Below are 21,224 nucleotides of genomic sequence, written 5' to 3'. Positions count from 1 at the left end.
GTGCAACAAATGGGCGGGTTCTGTATCGACGTCACGCCGACATGGCTATAGACTGGTTACCCCGACAATTTATTTTCATTCATTGTGAATCGTTATGCATAATCATATATACTAAAGACTAACTAACAATGATGAGTTGTTGTTTTTTTTTTTACCCCAGCAGCAGGTCTCTAGTTAGCCTGGCATCCAGTCAGGACAAACTGGGGTCTTGTCAGATTCGGGTGTGGCTGCACTTGCTTAAGATTCATGACATATTTGAGCCTCCGCCCCGAGCGTGCGGTGTCTGTTCAATAGCAGATACAGCTCAGTGGACAACTGGAGGAGTAAAAATAACACTACACCAGTGCGTAAGCACCAAACATCTGACCTTAAAATAACTACTAATAAAACAAAATCAGCGCTGTGTATTGTTTCACAAACCAAACGTAGAATCATTTCCAATAACCTCAGTGTTTTTTTAATAAAACCAATAAAGCACATAAAGCTATATTGCTCTGATTTGTTGTAAAAATCAATGCACCATGGCCTTTAAAAAAGAGAAATAAAAGATGCTGCTCTTCAATAAAGCAACTTTTATTTAACATCAACAATTTTCAGCAATATAGTTACTATTTGTAACTTGCCCTTTGAATACTTATCTTATAATATCATTTAGGTATACAAATTGAATTATTTTATAAATGGCACCAAACTGAACATATCTGAATGTAAAACTTTGAATATAATTGATAATCTGGGAAACAAACATTTGGGTAACACTTTATAATAACTACACACTATGAATCATCTATTAAGCATTAGCAAATAGTGAATTCATAATTTGTTAAGCATTAACTCTACATTTACAGATGTTAGTAAGCAGTAACTGCAGCTACACACATTGTATTCTTAACTTTATTCTTTGACATTTATAATGTGCTTAATGATTGTGTTTTCATACTATTTTACTTATTAATTATTAAATTCAGTATTGTATTATTTTCAAACCATTTATATTTAAGAGTAGTTGGTGGCTTTTAGAATAAATCAGAGTGAGTTAGTAAATGATTAATAAACTATTTAATCAACATTTATATATCTTATTATTCAGGAATAGTAATGGTAACTATGTATGTTAATAAATGCTTAACTTAATAAACTCAAACTCAGTTTAATCTAAAGTGAGGTCTATTTGTGCTTTGTAAATCCCTTATAAATGACAATTAAAGGCTCAGCATTAAATGAACAATATATCTTTGCAATCTTATCTAAAAAATATATTGTAAACTTTGAACATTGCCGAATGACTGGAGTGTCAAAATACAATTAGAAACAAATACAATTAAATAAAATTGGATAAAACAACAATATATTCATTTAATAATTATGATTTTTTTCTTTTACTGTACCGTAATTTTGTTTTACATAAGATTTGAAAAATTAATTTTTCACTTGATACAGTTTTATTTATGTGTCTTCAAATGAATAGACAGATTAAAGTCATTTATTTTCTTTTTTTTCCTGAGCCTTTAGTTGTCATTTATAGAGGATTTATAAAGCATAAACAGACCTCACTTTAGGTCACAAAACTGGATGAAGTTTAGTAAATAAAGCATTTATTAACATACAAATTAACTATTATTATATGCCTAGTTTACTAGTCATTTACTAACGAATTCTGAATGATCTTTAAAAACCACCAACCATTCTCTCAAAACTAGTTTGTAAATAATCAATACTTAGTTAATGACAAATAATCATTAAAAAGTGTGAATATACAATCCTTAAGCACATTATGAACGTACTTATTAGTTAAGAATATAGCATTTGTTTGTAGCTGTATTTATAAACTATGTAACTGTATTTATAATAGACGAACATCTATTATTGTAGAATTAATACTTAACAGATAATGAATTCACTATTTGACAATGCTTAATAGATGATTCATAGTGTGTAGTTATTATGAAGTGTTACCCAAGTTTGCTTTGCCTTTTAAAGTGTGCCCTTCTGTTTCATCAGATTTTACCTTTAGTATTATTACATTATAACTGCAGTGTGTAAAGTTTTTTGAAAGTAAAAGGTTGGACGCATGTAAGCCAATTGTAATGGTCTAAAACAAGATTATGAAAATTGAAATGTGCATAACTGCAAAACTAAATAGAGAGAAACCGAGATGATCCAAAGCTGATATATATAATAGAATATCCATTATAAGAGACATTATGGCTCAAAACCCTGTTTTGTCTTATGCAATACCTCAAACAGTGGAGATTACAAAAGATTATTTCAATGTAAAACCATTGTGTACCTTAACATAGATGCTTAGGCTGCATCACATTATTATCCAGACTAAGCTATATATAAAAATATAAAAGAAACTATAATAAAAAGAAGCTAACCTGTAAAAGATCACTCAGGTCCAGGAGCATGTCTGCACATCAGTTAAGGAAGGAGAACACAAAACAAAAAGATGATATCATCAAAACAGTGGAAAGCCCGATAAACATCTCAACTTTGTTCATAGCCAAAAATAAGAGGTTTATTCTGCCTTTAAAGTTGCAGGATGTAGAATTAGGTATTACTAGGTATAAGGTATGAACTATTGCAGTCCAAATTCCAAACATTGGAGAGTTGTATTTTTATCCAGCTCCATGCAAACGTAGGTTGCCAGCAAGAGTGAGTGTACCTGTTGGTCAAGCCTTACAATCTAAGCTGTCCGATAATATTTATGTTTGTAATATATATCCAGGGCATGCTGATTTTTATAACTCAGAATCTGCGTCTTATTTCGGAGGCTGCTACTGTCATCGAGAGGTCGTATTTTCAGCCACATCCACATAGATTAAGGCAGCCTTCATGACTGAACTGAAATAAGCTTTGTTTTCCACCACGGCAACCCGGAGTGCCAAAATATAATTTGGTAAGTGGCAGTGGGCGAAGTCACACAAAATCAAAATGGACATTCATTTCAAAAGACAACAACTGGTTTTAGTATTGTTTTTCAGATAAACAAGAATGTTCACTTAGCATGTTTCTTAAATTCCTACAAACATTATTTTTATGCTTTAGTGGGGTCAAAGAGCACCTTTAAAAGAGCCCTGGTCAGTCATGAAATAAGCACTGGACAGATTTGTAATTGTCACTGGGAGAGTTTAAATTTTTACTGATCATCTCTCATCAATGGGCTTCGGGTAGGATCGCCTTATCTCTGCAAGGGATTGACCCTGACCATCTGTTACAGCTCACCTGAGTGGTGAGCACACATACACACCTGAGGCACATGTCTCTATGGTGACTAATGCTCCCTTTAGCAAAGAGATTAGCATCACTACACGACAAGCTAATCCCACTTTATCAGAAGTCTGACGGCCTTAATTATGGTCTGGCATGAAAGACAGTGAGTATTTACACTTCTTTGACTGGCATCACTGATATTGATAACCGTCTTGCCTCTTGAATGTTACAAGATCAGATATGAACCACTGACAAATTTGTGTTTTTTAAAAAACAGGGAACTGTTTGAAAATGCTGATACACTGTAAATTAATTTTTTTTTAATAAAAAAAAAATTGCTTTTTATTATTGTTTAGGTAATTTTTAGATTTGGTTTTGTATTCTGAGAACATTATTTGTATTCTGAGAACAGCATCTTTTTCTTTTTAAAGAAAACAGTCCAATAGATCTATGAGAAGAAAGCATTTAAGGAGCTCGTTGTCATTGAAATTGAGTATTTATGTAAGAAATGTAAAAAAAATAAACATACAATCTCGGAGTGATGAGCTCTGAAATGATGATCTGTCAGCACAACCACTGGCAGATTAGTTCAATGAAGCTCAAATAATCAATGTTTCCAGAACAACAGTCAATCTTCACCTTAAATAACCTAGTCTAAACAGATGTGTATTTACGCACACACACACACACACACACAATTATAAAACCTTGGTAAACATCTAGGACAAAAACATGCTGACATTGGATAATTGGATTGTTTTAAAGAAACTTTAACTTTAAAGCTAATAATTTTATGACGTATTTGTGGATAGTATTTTATCTTATTTTGTTTTTATTTGTATTGTGATCATGTGTGTTTAATAAATGTATTTAATTATAAATCATTCATTCATTTTCTTTTCTTTTCTTATTGTGATCCATACAATGCATTTTTGGTCCAGGTACAAATATTTAAAAAAATACTTCATATTTAAAAATATTAATTACAATAAATGCATAAATCTACTAAAACTAAAAAGATTACACGTCTCAATAATTCTGTCATTTGATCTTATCACAAACAGACAAAAGATAAATGAATGGGTTTGGCAGTCTGTAAAATATGACCTCTTTGTATCTGCTCTGTCGCGTGAAGGACTGATTTTTTTTTGCATGCGGCTGAAAGCGCCCCTCCCAGAGACAGGTATCTATTCTCCTCTAGCAACTCTAAACAGCACTGCAGGTCTCAGTCAGTCATGATGCCATGCACACAAAAGCAGAGTGCAGATATGGGTGTGACTGAAGCAGACCTTGCCGGAGTGAGACTGTTTGTGAGACATAGAGACAGCAGTGGTGTAACTCTATCTTGTCGTTTTGAATTGCAGGTGTGGTGAGTCTCAAACGCACATCATTTAAGAAACAATTATGACAGCTTAGAGGAACAACAATCCTTCAATTTAAAACAGGGGAATGCTACTTTCTTTAAAGTGGACATATTATGCCCCTTTTTAGTAGGATGATGTCTATTTTTGACATTCCTAGAATGTATCTGTGAAGTTTCAGCTTAAAATACCTCACAAATCATTTATTATTGCTTGTCAGATTTGGCACCATTTTGATGTAAGCAAAAACAGTTATATTTTGTGAGTCCCTTTAAATGCAAATGAGCTACTGCTTTTTCAGAAGAGGGTGGAGCCTTAAAAGGCTATTCTGACATTTCAGAAACAACAAAACAAACAAATCTCACACAGCCAAAATGTCAGAAATGACTAGTTGTGGAATAAATAGTTATATGTTCAAATCAGAGTCAAAAAAGGATGGAGAGGAGCTGGATGCAACTTCTAGACTGAAGACTCAGACTGTTGGCCTTTGAAAATAAACATTACTCTATTAGTAAGATTCTCTTATCTCTACAGAAAACCTAAAATGTTTGTCACCCAACTATACAGAGCATAATAAATATGCATTTATGAATTATGCTGAGTGTGACCATTCTGGAATGTGGAATTAATCTATGGAAATATCTTGGGTCTCTGTGAATACAGTCAGAGAGGATGTATTTATTATAGTACTTAAAAAGTCAAGATTTTCATGATGTAATTTATTGGACACATAATAAATCAGTCTGCCCTGAAATCCTACTTTCTTTAACTGGGAAACTTTTTTTGGTGGGAAATATTATATATATGTATTTCCTCCGGGTGCTCCGTTTTCCCCCACAGTCCAAAGACATGCGGTACAGGTGAATTGGGTAGGCTAAATTGTCTGTAGTGTATAAGTGTTTGTGTAAATGTGTATGTGGATGTTTCCCAGAGATGGGTTGCGGCTGGAAGGGCATCCGCTGTGTAAAAACTTGCTGGATAAGTTGGCGGTTCATTCCGCTGTGGCGACCCAGGATCAATAATCTTGCAATATCGGAATAAGCTGACAAGAAAATGAATGAATGATATATATATATATATATATATATATATATATTGTCTTATTCTTATTTATAATGGTAGGAAACACTAAAATTAACGTTTTAATTAATTATTATTATTATTATTATTATTATTATAAATACACAGAAAAAAGTCAGATTTTCATCATGTCACTTTTAATTATTGCTTCAAAATTTTAATTCAGACTATACATTAAACTTTGGAATACATTTTATGTCCACTAAGTGTTCTTTAACAGCTTTTGTTCGCAACTATGATCTGTGTAGGAGTGACTAAAAAAAGTTACTTGCTGAACGGCTTTCCATGATTTACTCTGAAACATCCTCTGGGATCCCTAAAGGTGCAGTAAATGCTCTTCCTCTTCCTTTCTATCCTCTTTTGACAGCATATTGTAGCACCATTGTTTTTACATCCTGACACATCCCTGCAGACACTGAACTGGGCTTTCCCTAGGGAAAGGATGGACTTATACAGAGACCAGCTTCTATGCAGTTTCAGCTTGGTTTCATTTAATGTCCCATTTAATGTAATGGTCCTAAAAGCAGAATATAATGGCTGTTATGCAGTACATTTTTACAACGATTTACAGAAGACACCCACTAAAATGTCATTCAGTGCGACAACAGTTTATATACAGGTATACTTAAAACAAGGATATTATACTGATATTAAAAGACTCTATTTAAGGATCACAGTGCAGCCCATTCACTGTCATTCTAAATCATTATTCTTTGTCGTAATTCTATCCTAACCGATTGGCATTTGTGACCAATTTTTTTTATTCATTAAAAATATACACTATTAGTCTAATTACTGGCGAAGCAGTGGCGCAGTAGGTAGTGCTGTCGCCTCACTGCAAGAAGGTTGCTGGGTCGCTGGTTCGAGCCTCAGCTCAGTTGGCGTTTCTGTGTGGAGTTTGCATGTTCTCCCTGCGTTCGCGTGGGTTTCCTCCGGGTGCTCCGGTTTCCCCCACAGTCCAAAGACATGCAGTACAGGAGATTTGGGTAGGCTAAATTGTCCGTAGTGTGTGAATGTGTGTGAGGATGTTTCCCAGAGATGGGTTGCAGCTGAAAGGGCATCCGCTGCGTAAAAATTTGCTGGATAAGTTGGCAGTTCATTCCACTGTGGTGACCCCGGATTAATAAAGGGACTAAGCCGACAAGAAAATGAATGAATAAGTCTAATTACTTGTTCTTTTAAATATTTTAATATGAATGTGTCAGAATGAGTTTTTAATAAAAAAATTTTTTATATTGTATAACAAAAGAACATTATTTCACCCATTTTATTTATTTTATTTTTATTTATATTTAGATTTTTTTTATATTTATTTATTCTTGTAAGATTCATTTGATCATTTATTTGATACTTGCCACCAATTAAAGTTGAAAATAAATTCTCAAAATATAAATCGTGCATTTACCAAACACTTTAGTTCAAAGAAATGTATATTGTCTTTCATACTGAGATTTGAGCCCAATGAAAGTGCCATTTTACTGTCTACTGATGCCCCTTCAACTGAACTATCCTGTTCTTCAGTCAAGATGAATGGGTAAATCATGGCATTTGTCAGCAAGATGGTTTTAATTGTTTCAAAATAAAAAATTAAAAATTACTACAAATGAACTACAAAATTTAGTTTGAATTTAGTTTAATTGACTTAACAATTTTTTATTTGTGTCTCTGTAAAGCTGCTTTGATGCGATAAAAAAGGTGACTTGTCTTTCTGTACCGGTATCTGCATGGTTTTATTCTACAGAACTGTTAATCATTCTAAATTTTCTGAGAGGTAAAAGATTAGCACTATTTTCACACTACTACAAGATTGCTAAATATACAATATTAATAAGCATTTCTATTATGTAACGAGCAATGTAACAAAGTTGAGAATCCTTCAACTTTATGCAAATAAGTAATGAAGCTTGTGAGCGACAACCAATACGGGCATCAGCAGAACTTACATGATCCTCTCTCGGCTCATGCAGCAGACAGTTGTACACTCCTTGCTGTAGATCTACACACAAATACTTTTTTTTTTGATGTACCTGTGACAGATTGTAAGGTAACCTTGAGTGTTTTGAAAGGAGCCTATAAAATAAAAGGTATTATTATTATTATTATTATTATTATTATTATTATTATTATTATAAATAGCCAAAACGACAAACCACATGCTTTTTTTAGTTTCTTTAATTTTTGTAATGAAACAATGTTTAATTTTATTGCCAGGAAAACTCCTTTGCTGTTAGTGATTATCATTAATTAACATGAACTAAGCAAGGTTGGAATGCTCACTAGCAACTTCAATCACAACCCAGAGTGAAAAGCATCTACAAAGTCGCTGTTAGTGTGAATGAGGCTTTACACTCTATATGCACCACATACATTCTTATAAACACACTAAAACTCAGTGTTACAAAGATCCAAAATAGACATCATCTTTTTGAAAAAGTATGTATATGCTGTACACTGTAAATGTAATGACAAAAAGTCAAGACAACAAACATTGTTATGTTGCTTTAACTTATTTTGATAAGTTAATCAGGTTTTAAGTTGGCGGTTCAGGTTTTAATCTTAAATTATATAATATAATTTATTTTTAATTTACTATGTTTAACTTAAGCTTTTAGTCAGTTTGAATGTTGTAAGTTGAGATGACTATTATTTTTTTCATTTAATAATTTAATATGTTTATCTTAATATTTTTAGTCAGTTTGATTGATGTGAGTTGAGATGACTAGAAAAGTTTATTTAATTCAACAATAAAAAACTAAGATTATTTTACAGTGTATACAATTAACTGTATATATGCTGTAAACTGCAATGCGGCGGCGCAGTAGGTAGTGCTGTCACCTCACAGCAAGAAGGTTGCTGGTTTGAGCCTCGTCTGGATCAGTTTCTGTTTGAAGTTTGCATGTTCTCCCTGCGTTCACGTGTGTTCCTCCGGTTGACCGGTTTCCCCCACAGTCAAAAGAGATGCAGTGCAGGTGAATTGGGGAAGCTAAATTGTCCGTAGAATGTGTGTGAATGACAGTGTATGGGTGTTTCCCAGTGAAGGGTTGCAGCTGGAAGGGCATAAATTATACTTTGGTGACCCCAGATTAATAAAGGGACTGAGCTTAAAAGAAAATGAATGAATGAATATGCTGTAAATATACATTATACTGTATAACTGCAGATTAACTATTTCTACTCTTGACAGCTGAACTATTTACCCAACTCACACCTTAACCTTTTATGATTTTGATTGTAATAAAGTCACATGCACCTTTTGTAAAGCTACTTTGGAACAATGATTATTGTGAAAAGAGCTATACAAATGTACTTGAATGGCTTGAATAATCCTCTACAAAATATAAGCCCAATATGCATCCTTTTCTCCTTGCATTACCATTCACAAAGAGTGTGACTTGGGTTTCACATCCTGTGGATCATTGTGTGAAGGATACGTGGCGTTCCTTCTGTCCTGCACACCAGGTAGAGACAGGCAGCGATCACGTGTGTCATCTTTCGACCTCGCGTCAAGTGTTTGCTCACCACCATCTTGAAGAAATTGAAGGCCGTGTCCAGGCAGTGCTGGTTGAGCTGAAGTTGACTGCCGAGGTTGTGGATCTGCCGTTTCCCTAGACACACGACACACACAAACACATCTGATTGAGCAAACACACACATTCGTACAGACCGAGGCATGACTTCACACGCAGGTGTTTGCTTTTCCAGTAGCACTGATGTCATGAGAACGCTGCACAGCCAGACAGACTTTTAATGGAGCCTGGAAGCTAAAACAGCCAGAAAGACAGCTGTTTCACATCCCGTGTGAGGCCACAGACCCGTTTCCTCTGCTTTCACAGTCGCTCGTACATTAACTTTTTTACACACAATCTCAGAAAAGCTGTGCTGTAATTCATCGGACACAGAATAAATCAGTCTGCTCTGAGATCTCATTTTTCATTTTTGGGGGAATATTTTTTATACATCTGTCTTATTCTATTTCAAAAGAAATGGTGGGTATTCCTAATATTAGAATTTATATTTTTGGACAAATCATTGTTTAATCAAGGTAGGAAGAGTGAAATGGTTTGAATTTCTTCAAATGACAAATAACAAAAAAGATTTGCACTGAGTAATATATTAAATATACGTCAGGAGATAAAGAGAGAAACGTTTCGGCTGTGAGCCATCCCATCATCAGTGAATGATTCATTGTCTCTTGGTGCTTGCATACTCAGTCATTTCAGGTGTTCACAATAAGTTGTGTCACAAATCTCATATTGAGCTTATTCTCCGAGTAAGAGCGGGTGCAGTCATTTGAATCTCTTTGGCTCGAGACTTCCGGTCTCATTCACTTCTATTCATTTTTAGATGTTTAAACAGCTCGTTACACTGCTTGATGATGCAAACTGATATTTTCTTATTATATTATTGTGCTTTTTCTGTATAGTCATGAACACACTTGTTTGTAGAGCAAGTAGTTTGACTGTTTTCTGCCGTTTATTATTCCTAGTCATTTCTCCTATAGACGAATTATCGGTTTGTAAACATTCAGGATGCGCGTGCAGCGAGGTTGCAAAAAAAACTTGGAGCGCTAGCAGTTACAGTGAGGGAATAATATGCGATGCGGTGCTGAGTTTGTGGTCCCACTTTATATTAAGTGTCCTTAACTACTATGTACTTGCATCAAAAAATAAATACATCGTACTTACTGTGTTCATAATGTATTTGAGAACATTTGTGGTGCTCTTGAGTTGGGATAGGGGTAGGGTTATGGACAGGTTTGGTGGTATGGGTAGGTTTAAGGGTGTGTTGAGGTGTAAGGGATGGTCAACAGTGTATTTAAAAATGTAATTACAGAAGTTAATTACAGATGTAATTATATACAGGTATTTAATCAACCATAAGTACACAGTAAATACATGTATTTACACAATTAATACATTGTAACTAATTATTAATTTCTGTGTAAGTACACATTATAGACACCTAATATAAAGTGGGACCGAGTTTGTTGTTGTATTAGAGGTAAGTCCCATTGATTACATATAATTTATATATATATATCATTTACATAATGCTTTCAGCTAATTATAACAGCTTGTCACCCAGTGATAAGCACAGTTATTCGGCAAAATTAACGTTAAAGTGAGCGGCATTCGTCTGACAGGTTCATTTGCCATAGCACCCTCCCAAAAGATATTAGATAAGACGAAATGGCCAAGCATCCAGCTCGAAATATACAACTATATCATTGAAACTTCAAGGGATATTACAAGAGAGAAGTTAAAGGCCTACAAGAGTTTGAATGCCTACAATGTTGTTCTGTGTGGTCATGTGCAAGAAATAATATTCCATGAGTACCAGAATAAAAACTATATAGTGCTAAAAATCGAGGTTCTGCCTAGCTAAAGAAAAGAGAAAAAGATGGAACTGTACAAGGCCTGGGTAATCATCAACAAGCAAAACAACTGCATTCTGACAGCAGGGTATGTGAACTTACATGTTTACATTTCATTCTTACCATTCAGTGTCCGCAGTTTAATTAACTATATTAAACTGTCTTTGCTGAAATCATTGCTGGAATCAAAAATGAGTAATGTGTGTGATTCAGCATAGCGTGAACTTACCTGATATAAAAAAGAACTGCATTAAAAGTTAAGAATTTTTAATTAAGTCCTCACTCCATTCAGCTCTTCTGATGGCTGTTAGCCAACAACCTCTGCGGTTTACTTACGTGTAAGTTTTCGATTTTTGACATTTGATTTTGGCATCCTACCGCACAACACGACATGTTTGCTATTGCAACCGGTCTTTTTTTTGCAACCGGTATGCGCGGTTAAACCCGTGTAAGGTCATGTGTGACGTGGGTTGGTAATAGGTAAAAATAGGCAAAAAAAGAGCACACTTCTGCATTCTAGAATAAGATCAATAGGTGAGTTTAAAGGAGGAGGTTCTTTTTTCTCAAAAAGCGGACCTTTTTGCAGTTATTCACCTTATTTTCCATCTAGTTATGAGGTTTAATTACTGGATTTTAGTGACATTTTAAGCACTATATTTAGCGATTCGTTTGTCGGATAGTCATCATAACCGCACTTTTTGAGGTACCAAAAACATTTGCTAAATATTTAGAAAAAAGAAATGTGTTTATACTTAAAAAATACAAATTTATTAAATAATATATCATTAGGAAAAGGGAGTCTGTTAAAGTTAAGTAAAAAAAAAAACGTAGCCAATGGTCATTTATTGGGCAAATAGCAAACTGGCCAGCAATTCAACTTTCCTTAGTCAGAATTTGGCCTTCAGAATTCTAAAAATGTAAAAATTAGAAAAATCAAGAAGCTCTACATTAATTATAATAATTTCTTTTGTAAAAAAGGACATTTTTAAAGTTTATTATGGGTAACAAAAATAGCCTAATTAGTATAAAAAAATAACTTTAATATGAGCTGCTTTAGGGGCTTCAAAGCTTTAGATATTCATTCATTCATTTTCTTGTCGGCTTAGTCCCTTTATTAATCCGGGGTCGCCACAGCGGAATGAACCGCCAACTTATCCAGCAAGTTTTTACGCAGCGGATGCCCTTCCAGCCGCAACCCATCTCTGGGAAACATCCACACACACATTCACACACACACTCATACACTACGGACAATTTAGCCTACCCAATTCACCTGTACCGCATGTCTTTGGACTGTGGGGGAAACCGGAGCACCCGGAGGAAACCCACGCGAAGGCAGGGAGAACATGCAAACTCCACACAGAAACGCTAACTGAGCCAAGGTTCGAACCAGCGACCTTCTTGCTGTGAGGCGACAGCACAACCTACTGCACCACTGCCTCGCCCAAGCATTAGATAGTTATTTTGTTTTCTAGCAAGAATAAGGTCCAAGATTCAAAATAAAAGTTTCTTGTAGTAAAAGATGACTTGACTTGTCATTTTTGTGTGAATAAATTTATTCAAATAATGTATATTGGTAATTCTAGGTGATTTTTTCTCAACATAATAGAATAATCATATCTGGCTTATACATTATAATTATGTTGTATATTGTATCCTCTTTTATATTGTATTTTTATGGTCCTTTTTTTCTGATGTATAACCCTTTTTAATTGTCAAGACTAGAACTGTTTACAACTAGTTTACACCTGGTCACAACATGCGTTTCCGTACGGAACACAAATAGAAAAACTGAAAACTCCAAAGAAAAAAAAATGTATAAATAAAAAGAGCTTTGCCCACAGATATGACTTTGATAATCTACATTAAATCCATGTTTTGATCAATCTACAATGCCACATTAAAATACCAAGTGAATCATATTTTTTTGATGGACAGACCTCTCGCTCAGTTTTAACCAGAGATAAGAATTATTTGTAATACAGTTTATTAATTTTATTATGTGAATGTGTGTGTCCCCAGAATAAAAAAGGGACTAAGCCAAAAAAATGAATGAATGAATGAATGAATGAATGAATGAATGAATAAGTGAATGAATGAATGAATGAATGAATGAATGAATGAATGAATGAATGAATGAATGAATGAATTGGTTCAGTTTTTTTAAATGGAAGTTCAAACTCCCATGAATTTACGCACAGAAGTCAGATGTGTGGAAAATTGTGGATATAATAAAATCTAAAAATGTATTTAATTCAGTACAGCGACATATAAATTATTTAATTGAACTCTATATGTGTGTAAAACCACGTCCCTGTTTCTCCTTCTTTTACATTCGCTCATACATTAACTCTTTTACAGACAATCTCAAAACAAGCTGTGCTGTAATTCATTGGACACATTGAATAAATCAGTCAGCCCTAAAATCCCACTGTGGGCTTGGATGTGTTCTGCATATTAAAATCCACACTGAAAAAACACAGTCCAGTAGGCTATCTGGTGGATTTGTGTTTACTTAACACATCATTTAGCTAAAGACCTTGTTCACCCAGACGGTGAAATTCTCCTCAGTTGTAAACAATGGGAATGAGTTACTGTAAGCCGCTTCACAGTGTCAAAGACGGAAAGCTGTTTTGCTGGACAGATGTGATGGAGTTGATGAGTTTGACATGTTGCAGGCATTCATTATGCTTGAAACCGCACATGTTGACGTGTTTAAAAGAAACAAAGACTTTAATCAGTAAGTCTTCTAAATGTGCAGATTTGTGATAATGAGGCCAGCAGATGCATAGACACAGCAAACTTTTTTTCTGCAGAAAGTTTGTTGGGGAAAAAGAGAATTTTAAATGATTTCTGGCTTTTTCGATTTTTTAAGTAGTTTTGGAAAACAGAAGACAAACTATGATTGATTCAATGATTTTACAGTTTAGAAAAGTTTTTAAAATGTGCATATGATAAAGGTTAACCATGTTTCCTTTCAGATATATAAAAACTTTAAAATATTTTTAAATGATTAATACAGAAATATGTATTATTAATAAGTTTGACTGATTGACTGATTTCATACAGTTGAAGTCAGAATTATTAGCCCCCCTTTGAAGATTTTTTCCTTTTTTAAATATTTCCCAAATTATGTTTAACAGAGCAAGGAAATTTTCACAGTATGTCTGATAATATTTTTTCTTCTGAAGAAAGTTTTATTTGTTATAATTCGGATAGAATAAAAGCAGTTTTTAATTGTTTAAAAAACATTTTAAGGTCAAAACTATTAGTGCCTTTAAGCTATTTTTTCCGACAGTCTACAGAACAAACCATCATTATACAATAACTTGCCTAATTACTCTAACCTGCCTAGTTAACCTAATTAACCTAGTTAAGCCTTTAAAAGTCACTTTAAGCTGTACAGAAGTGTCTTGAAAAATATCAAGTAAAATATTATTTACTGTCATCATGGCAAAATTAAAATAAATCAGTTATTAGAGATGAGTTATTAAAACTAGTATGTTTAGAAATGTGTTGAAAAAAATCTTCTCTTCATTAAACAGAAATTGGGGGAAAAAGTAAACAGGGGGGCTAATAATTCAGCTAGTGTGTGTGTGTGTGTGTGTGTGTGTGTGTGTGTGTGTGTGTGTGTGTATATATATATATATATATATATATATATATATATTCAGTACAACAATGGTATACATTTACAATTTCTGCATTCTATTGACAATGTAGAAAATAAAACCCATGTGCATAATATTACAGTTTATATTATTGTATATTATTATATATTTATATTACTACACATTGTATGTTGTAGCTCACATTTATTTTGATCATTAATATAATGTGACTTTTTTTTTTTAATAAGACCGCAGACTGTTTATAAAAAAAGGTAATGTTTTTTAACTTTTATATATGTTTTCATAACTAAATTACCTAACTCAATAAGTTTTTGTTACTGGACACAAACAAATTTGAATAAAAATAGCTAAATTTCCTAAATGTCAATTAAATAATTCTCATTTTTATTGAGTATTATTTGATTTACAAAAGTAACTAAAGGACAAAAATAGAAAAGGGTAAAAGGGTTAATCATTGTGATCTTCTGATTGCGACAGAAAAATACTAGGAAAACTCTGTCGACTGATGGCATTTCAGCCTTATAATCTTAAAATGTAAGTAAAATCACCTGTTTTGTCATCACTTTAGACATTATGCTAGAGAATCATTCAAATACCAGCTATAAAATGATGTTGATGAATTAGTAACGGCTTCTGCTGTTCTGACATCAGCTGCAGATGTGAATGAATGGCGGAAGAAAGTAGCTCCTCTCACAAAAGGGTTCTTAAGACTCTCCATGTTTGATTTTCTTTTTTATAAACACAATTTTGCCAACAAACTTTTGTTTAATATTACACTTCTAGCAGTGCAATATGGTTGTATATCGTCACTGGTAGGACACTAAGACACTCAGCCTGCGGCCTCGAGCCAATGTACTCCTCCCACCAGTCATTAATTTTCTTTTCGGCTTAGTCCCTTTATTAATCTGGGGTCAACACAGCGGAATGAACCGCAAACTTATCCAGCATATGTTTTATGTAGCGAATACCCTTCCAGCCACAACCCAACACTGAGAAACACCCACACACACTTGCACATATACACTACAGACAATTTAGCTTATCCAATTCACCTGTACCTCATTCCAGAGGAAACCTACGCGAACATGGGGAGAACAAGCAAACTCCACACAGAAATGCCAACTGACCCAGCCGAGGCTTGAATCAGCGACCTTCTCGCTGTGAGGTGATTGTGCTACCCACTGCGCCACCATGCTGCCCCACATATACACGTATATATCCGTGTGACTGTATCTCAGAAAATAAAAACACAAACACAACAAAATGAGTAAAACTCAAATAAAAAACAGCAACAAATTAAAGCTATTAGTACTACAATAGTATCATACAATAACACATTAAAACAAAACCGGTATGAAAAGTCTTAAATTAGCCTCCGCTAGAGTTAACACCATCATCGAGTCACAGATGTTAAAGAGGATGCTGGATTTTTTAGTCCTCCAACCCTGGATCCCAGAAGCTGCAGTGTCAAGTGTCGTGTTGGCAGACAGAGGCCAAAAATAACTCTGAAAGCTTTTAAGAGCATAATCCCTCTATTCTAGACCCACTGTGTGCCAACACCGCGTTACCCACTGCAGACCTGTCTAATCCCAGAGTATTTTTCACACTGCACATGCCTTTGGATTATCAGGCAGTTCTGCGGTGACCTCTCTCTGAATGACAGCACAATTACATAACCGCTGCTACACGGGACGCCTTTAATAATGAATGCAGTCTTGTGTTTGTGACCACAGGGACACTTTCAGCAGTCAGCTTCACCACAGTCTTTTATATGAACCATGACTACAGGATGGGTCACACCAACAAACATAAATAGGATAAATATAGATGAATTTTCATCGACACTAGCGATTCATGCACTTCAACCTTGTGCACTGATGTTTCAAAGTAAATTAAAATACATTATCACCTGACGCTATACATTTGGCAGATATTATAGGAGGAAAATGCTATTACTCAGACACTGTAGGGTAAATTCTTCAAATACAAGAAGAATAACTGCTTTGTTTAGTGTTATATAAATACTTTGCTTAGTTTACCTAATTTACTTAGTTTGTCTGACCAGTAAATCTGTATCCTATGTAATCTACCAGTGAATTTACCACTTTCTAGTCAGTTTGCTAAAATAAAAACGATAAAACGGAGCATCCATGCAAACACAGGGAGAACATGCAAACTCCACACAGAAAGGTCCAGGTGGCACTCAAACCAGTGGCCTTCTTGCTGAGGTAACTGTGCTAGCCACTTAGCCACTGTGCTGCCCTATTTTATTATAGTATTATACAATATTATAACTAACCAGACATTGTGTGTTCATATTAAAAGTGAATGCAAATTTTAGTTGCTGAGTATAATGATGCACCTACCATTCTGGAGAGTCTGAGCTCGTGATTCTTTTCCCAGGCTGGTGTGGAAGCCACTGCCCAAGACTGGAGCTTTGGAAGTGCCTGAAAACAACATAAATCTATCAATTTATTATGTTAAAGACTTAAAATCAGGTCATAACAGTAAACATTGAATAGTTAAAAAAAGTTTATTAAAAAGCATTTATTATTTCTTTTCGTTCTATATATGTATGTGTATATATGCGTGTGTGTGTGTGTGTGTATTTAACTACTAAACTACTAAATTACTAACCTGCTAAACTGCTATTATCCTCTAATACAGTGTACAGACAGAATCTGCGGACATTTTTTGTTATTTCTGCTGAGAATTTTGCAAAAAAAAAAAAAACTGTGGATTTATTAACTTAATATGTGAAGTAAGAAATTACAAATTTTGAACTTTAATTTAATGTTTACAATGCAAATACAATTAGATCCACTTAACTGGTAAATAAAGCAAGTCTCTCATATAATATGGATCTACTAAAAGACTGAAAATATGACTTTACATACTGAATTGCAAATAAATCATATGAACATTTTAATATTATTATTATTATATAATAATATATATTATTATATTTACTATTATATATTAGTAAATTAATTTAAAAACTGAATAAATATAAGTTTTCACACATTTACACAAGTAAATACATAGACTCAATGTTGGGCTAAAAGTCTTCAGAAATCTGAGAATTTCTGCGTGCGCAGATTTCGTGTGGGCCTATATGGCTTGCGAGGGCTTTTTAACCAAAAATACATGGCTCTCCAGTTGTCTCACTTCAATAATATTTTAATAATAGTTTAAAAAATTATAATCACCAATAGAAATCAGATTCCTCTTGAAAATACAATTACAGTTCCCTTTTTATTGTATTGTTTTTACAGCAAAACGAATAACTCAATTAACAATAAAAGGACATTCTGACAAATGTGTCTGTGTGACGCTGTGGATAAACTTAAATCGCGACACCAATAAAAGGCTAACAACTCTCTACGGTAACCTTGCACACATACATGCAAACAACATTCATGAGTGGTGATAAGAAATAAATTGTCCTTTCTTCATCCATGGACTTGCTTGAATTTTTGAGTTGTGCATGAACATAAATAAAAGTTTCACTTAAATCTGTACTTTTTATAGTAGTGCTCTAATACTAATACTTTCTATTCTATTCCAGCTTATTAAAAATCAATAATAACTTGCTGTCTTTCTAATACTATTAATAACTATTCTGTTATTATTATTATTATTATTATTATTATTATTATTATTATTAATTATTATTAATTAACTATTCTGTCTGCTTACTTTACTCTTCTACCTTTAATAATGTCTATTTTTATATAGAAAAATAAAACAATCTGATTTCTCTCTTTATCTCTCTATTATTTTACTCTTTTGTTGATTTGATTACTTCTATTGTCCTATTTATATGTCATTTTACATAAAAGCATCTGCCAAATTATTAAATGCACACAGGAATAATATTGACTTAGAAAATATCAATGATCTACAAACAAAACCGTTTTCCACAAGTCATTTTAAGCTGTTAAGTAAATCTCTAGTGCCCTCTAACGGCCGCATGTGTAAATCACAGCATAATTATTGTATGTTACTACAGCGACACCTACCAGAACTTAGAGAGACTTATAAGAGGTCGGGGAAGCTAATGAGAAAGGTCTGGCTGCAGACCGAGTGCACATGCAAGCTGAGACTGCTTACATGCTTTCACAGTTTTTCTCAGTTGCTTTGGTGCATTTCTCAGATCAGAACAGAACAGAAATACTCAAGACCTGTTCAATCTTTAAATCATTGTGTCACTTGTGCATAATTTATTTGAAAAAGTTGCAAATGCTTTGGCACATCCATGCAAAATATGTACAATTATTTGCTGTTTCCTACATTATAAATTGCTTATGCCATGTTGATCAAAATGTATTGTTGACAGTTGACAGTAAGTTTCTGTCATGACTTTGTACACTGCTAGCTTGTTTTAACTAATTATTAGCATGTTTAACAGACTATGCAATGTTTCCAGCATGATTTAACACTGCTGGTGTGTCTGGGCATGATTTAACACCCTGCTATTTTTCACACTATTGGCATTTTTAAGAAAGTTGTTAACATGTTTCTATTATGATTTACTACACGCATGTCAGCATGAGCTGTTGAGTAACTGTCATTTTCAAGAGTGTTTAGGATGTTGGTAGTATGTTCAGCACATGGTTAACATGAATAAATATTTATATTAGAAATATCATACCAGGTAATTACCAGTTTAAAATGTTATTTAATCCTATTTTTATTATTTATTCTTTTTTTTTCCTTATTACTGTTATTTTCCTTATGGATGTACAATGTACACCAATACGTTGGAGATGGTTATTTTAGATGAGGAAATAAGATCATTTAAGATAGTGGAGCCAAACCTGACCAGGAATTAGCAATTACAAAGGAATCAAAACTTTGCTATTTTCAGTATCAATATTATCACAGCAAGTAATCACAGCAATAAATGCTTTCAGTGTTTGAAAAAAAAGTAAAAGAAAAAATTGACTATTTCAGGTTCGCTGTGAAATTCTTCTATCCACTGGACACTGTAAAAAAAGGTTTAACACTTTAGTTTAATTAACAATTCTTGCTATTAACAAGTGGCTTATTGCCTTCCTAATAATAGGACATTGGCTACTTATTTGTACTTATGAATTAACATATATGTAATAAACATATTCTACATAATTTTATTCTACATCCCTAATCCTACCCAATACCTAAACCCAAACTACTACCTTAATAACAATTAATGAGTAGCAAATTTGGAGTTTACTAAGGCAAAATACTAGTTAATAGTTTGGTAATAGAGAGAATTGTTCCTTAAAATGTGTGACCAAGAATCTATACCACCAGGATGAAGGCTTTGACTTTGGTACAGCAAATATTCCAGACAGTAAATGTTCCAAAGAAATCAAAACATACCATATTGATTTTGTTAGCTCACATTGCTAGTTTTGTGGTGAACAATTCATCTGTACATGTCATTAAGGGAAAAAAGGTTGCCCTTCTAATGTTTAATTGAAATCTGTTGGGGTTTTTTTCAGTAAAATCATTAGATTGTCAATATCCTTTTGGGTGGAATTGGAAGTGGCTGACATTTTTAACCACTTTTAAAGTTTTGAAAACAAACAGAAATGGTGAGCAGGAGGAATCTGTTAGGTTGTAATAACTATCCCCATATACTTTTCTCAATCATTCTGAATGAAATGCCTACTTTACATTCATTCAGCTCACAGTAGATAAGACAAGCCACGCCCACTGTTTTCTCATTTTATATTCCATTTCTCTAGAAACTGCATCACAATACATAAAAAATAATAGTTACAGCTTCCGGTTGATGGGGACTTTAATAGTGATGCTTTCTATCACAGAAAGAGTAAACAAAAAGTATTCTATTTATGGGCTCTTACATAAACTACAAGGACCAAATGGAAACCTTATCAGCTCTCATACAGCCTCTATTTTAACGAGACCATTTCTGCAAGGAGCACTTTCACTTCTAGCAATATTCCATATCTATACATTCATTCAATCCCAAGTCTTTGAGAAGTCTGGTTCAGTTTACCCCTCAGATGATTTTTAAAAACATCTCTGGTCCTCCTATAACACATGCAATGACAGCAAAACTTTTTGATGGTTTGTTTGAAGACAACATATCTTTCCTTTTGTCACACACAAAACTCATAATGAACATCTTAAAACCCATAAATGAACCCCTTCTTCCCTTATTGTAGTCTTTCTAAAGATACAAAGATCATTTTTTAATAAAAAAATAACAACACAATGAAGTTAAATATAGGCATTTTCTTTCCATTCAGCAGTAAACCAATGTTAAGTTAACTTTAATGGGACACCATAGTACATCCAGTTCAACCTATAAATCGCCTTTAATGTTTTGCAAATAAAATGGGCATCTATATATATGATTCATTAAGAGGCACTTTGTTCTTCACCAGTAAAAAGAGGTCACTAAGGTTGCAGCATTCTTAATAATAAGAGATCATATTCCATTTCTTTATTATAATACATATAGGCAACATGCAATATCATAAAACGGCAATTTATGCTCAACAATTCAGGGAAAAGAATGATAAAATAAAAGCTGAAAGCAGAAAA

The 21,224-nt window shown here is 33.6% G+C and overlaps 1 protein-coding gene across 11 annotated transcripts in view; it reads right to left on the bottom strand.

Moving 5' to 3' along the window:
• Nucleotides 1–21,224, bottom strand: part of brf1b (BRF1 general transcription factor IIIB subunit b) — a 198,941-nt gene that overhangs the window by 93,314 nt on the left and 84,403 nt on the right. For all 11 annotated transcript variants that reach the window (XR_012395401.1, XR_012395399.1, XR_012395404.1 and 8 more), the window contains 3 exon segments: nt 17,030–17,110; nt 9,089–9,262; nt 2,382–2,413 (listed from right to left, as the gene is read on the bottom strand). Coding sequence is in view for 3 of the 11 variants with exons in the window: in XM_068215387.2 (XP_068071488.1) it covers nt 2,382–2,413; nt 9,089–9,262; nt 17,030–17,110 (287 nt within the window). In the remaining 8 variants the exon portion in view is untranslated.

The sequence above is a fragment of the Danio rerio genome, chromosome 20 (assembly GCF_049306965.1).
Source record: "Danio rerio strain Tuebingen ecotype United States chromosome 20, GRCz12tu, whole genome shotgun sequence".
Classification (NCBI taxonomy): Eukaryota; Metazoa; Chordata; class Actinopteri; order Cypriniformes; family Danionidae; genus Danio; species Danio rerio.
This window is presented reverse-complemented; position numbering and strand designations above follow the sequence as displayed.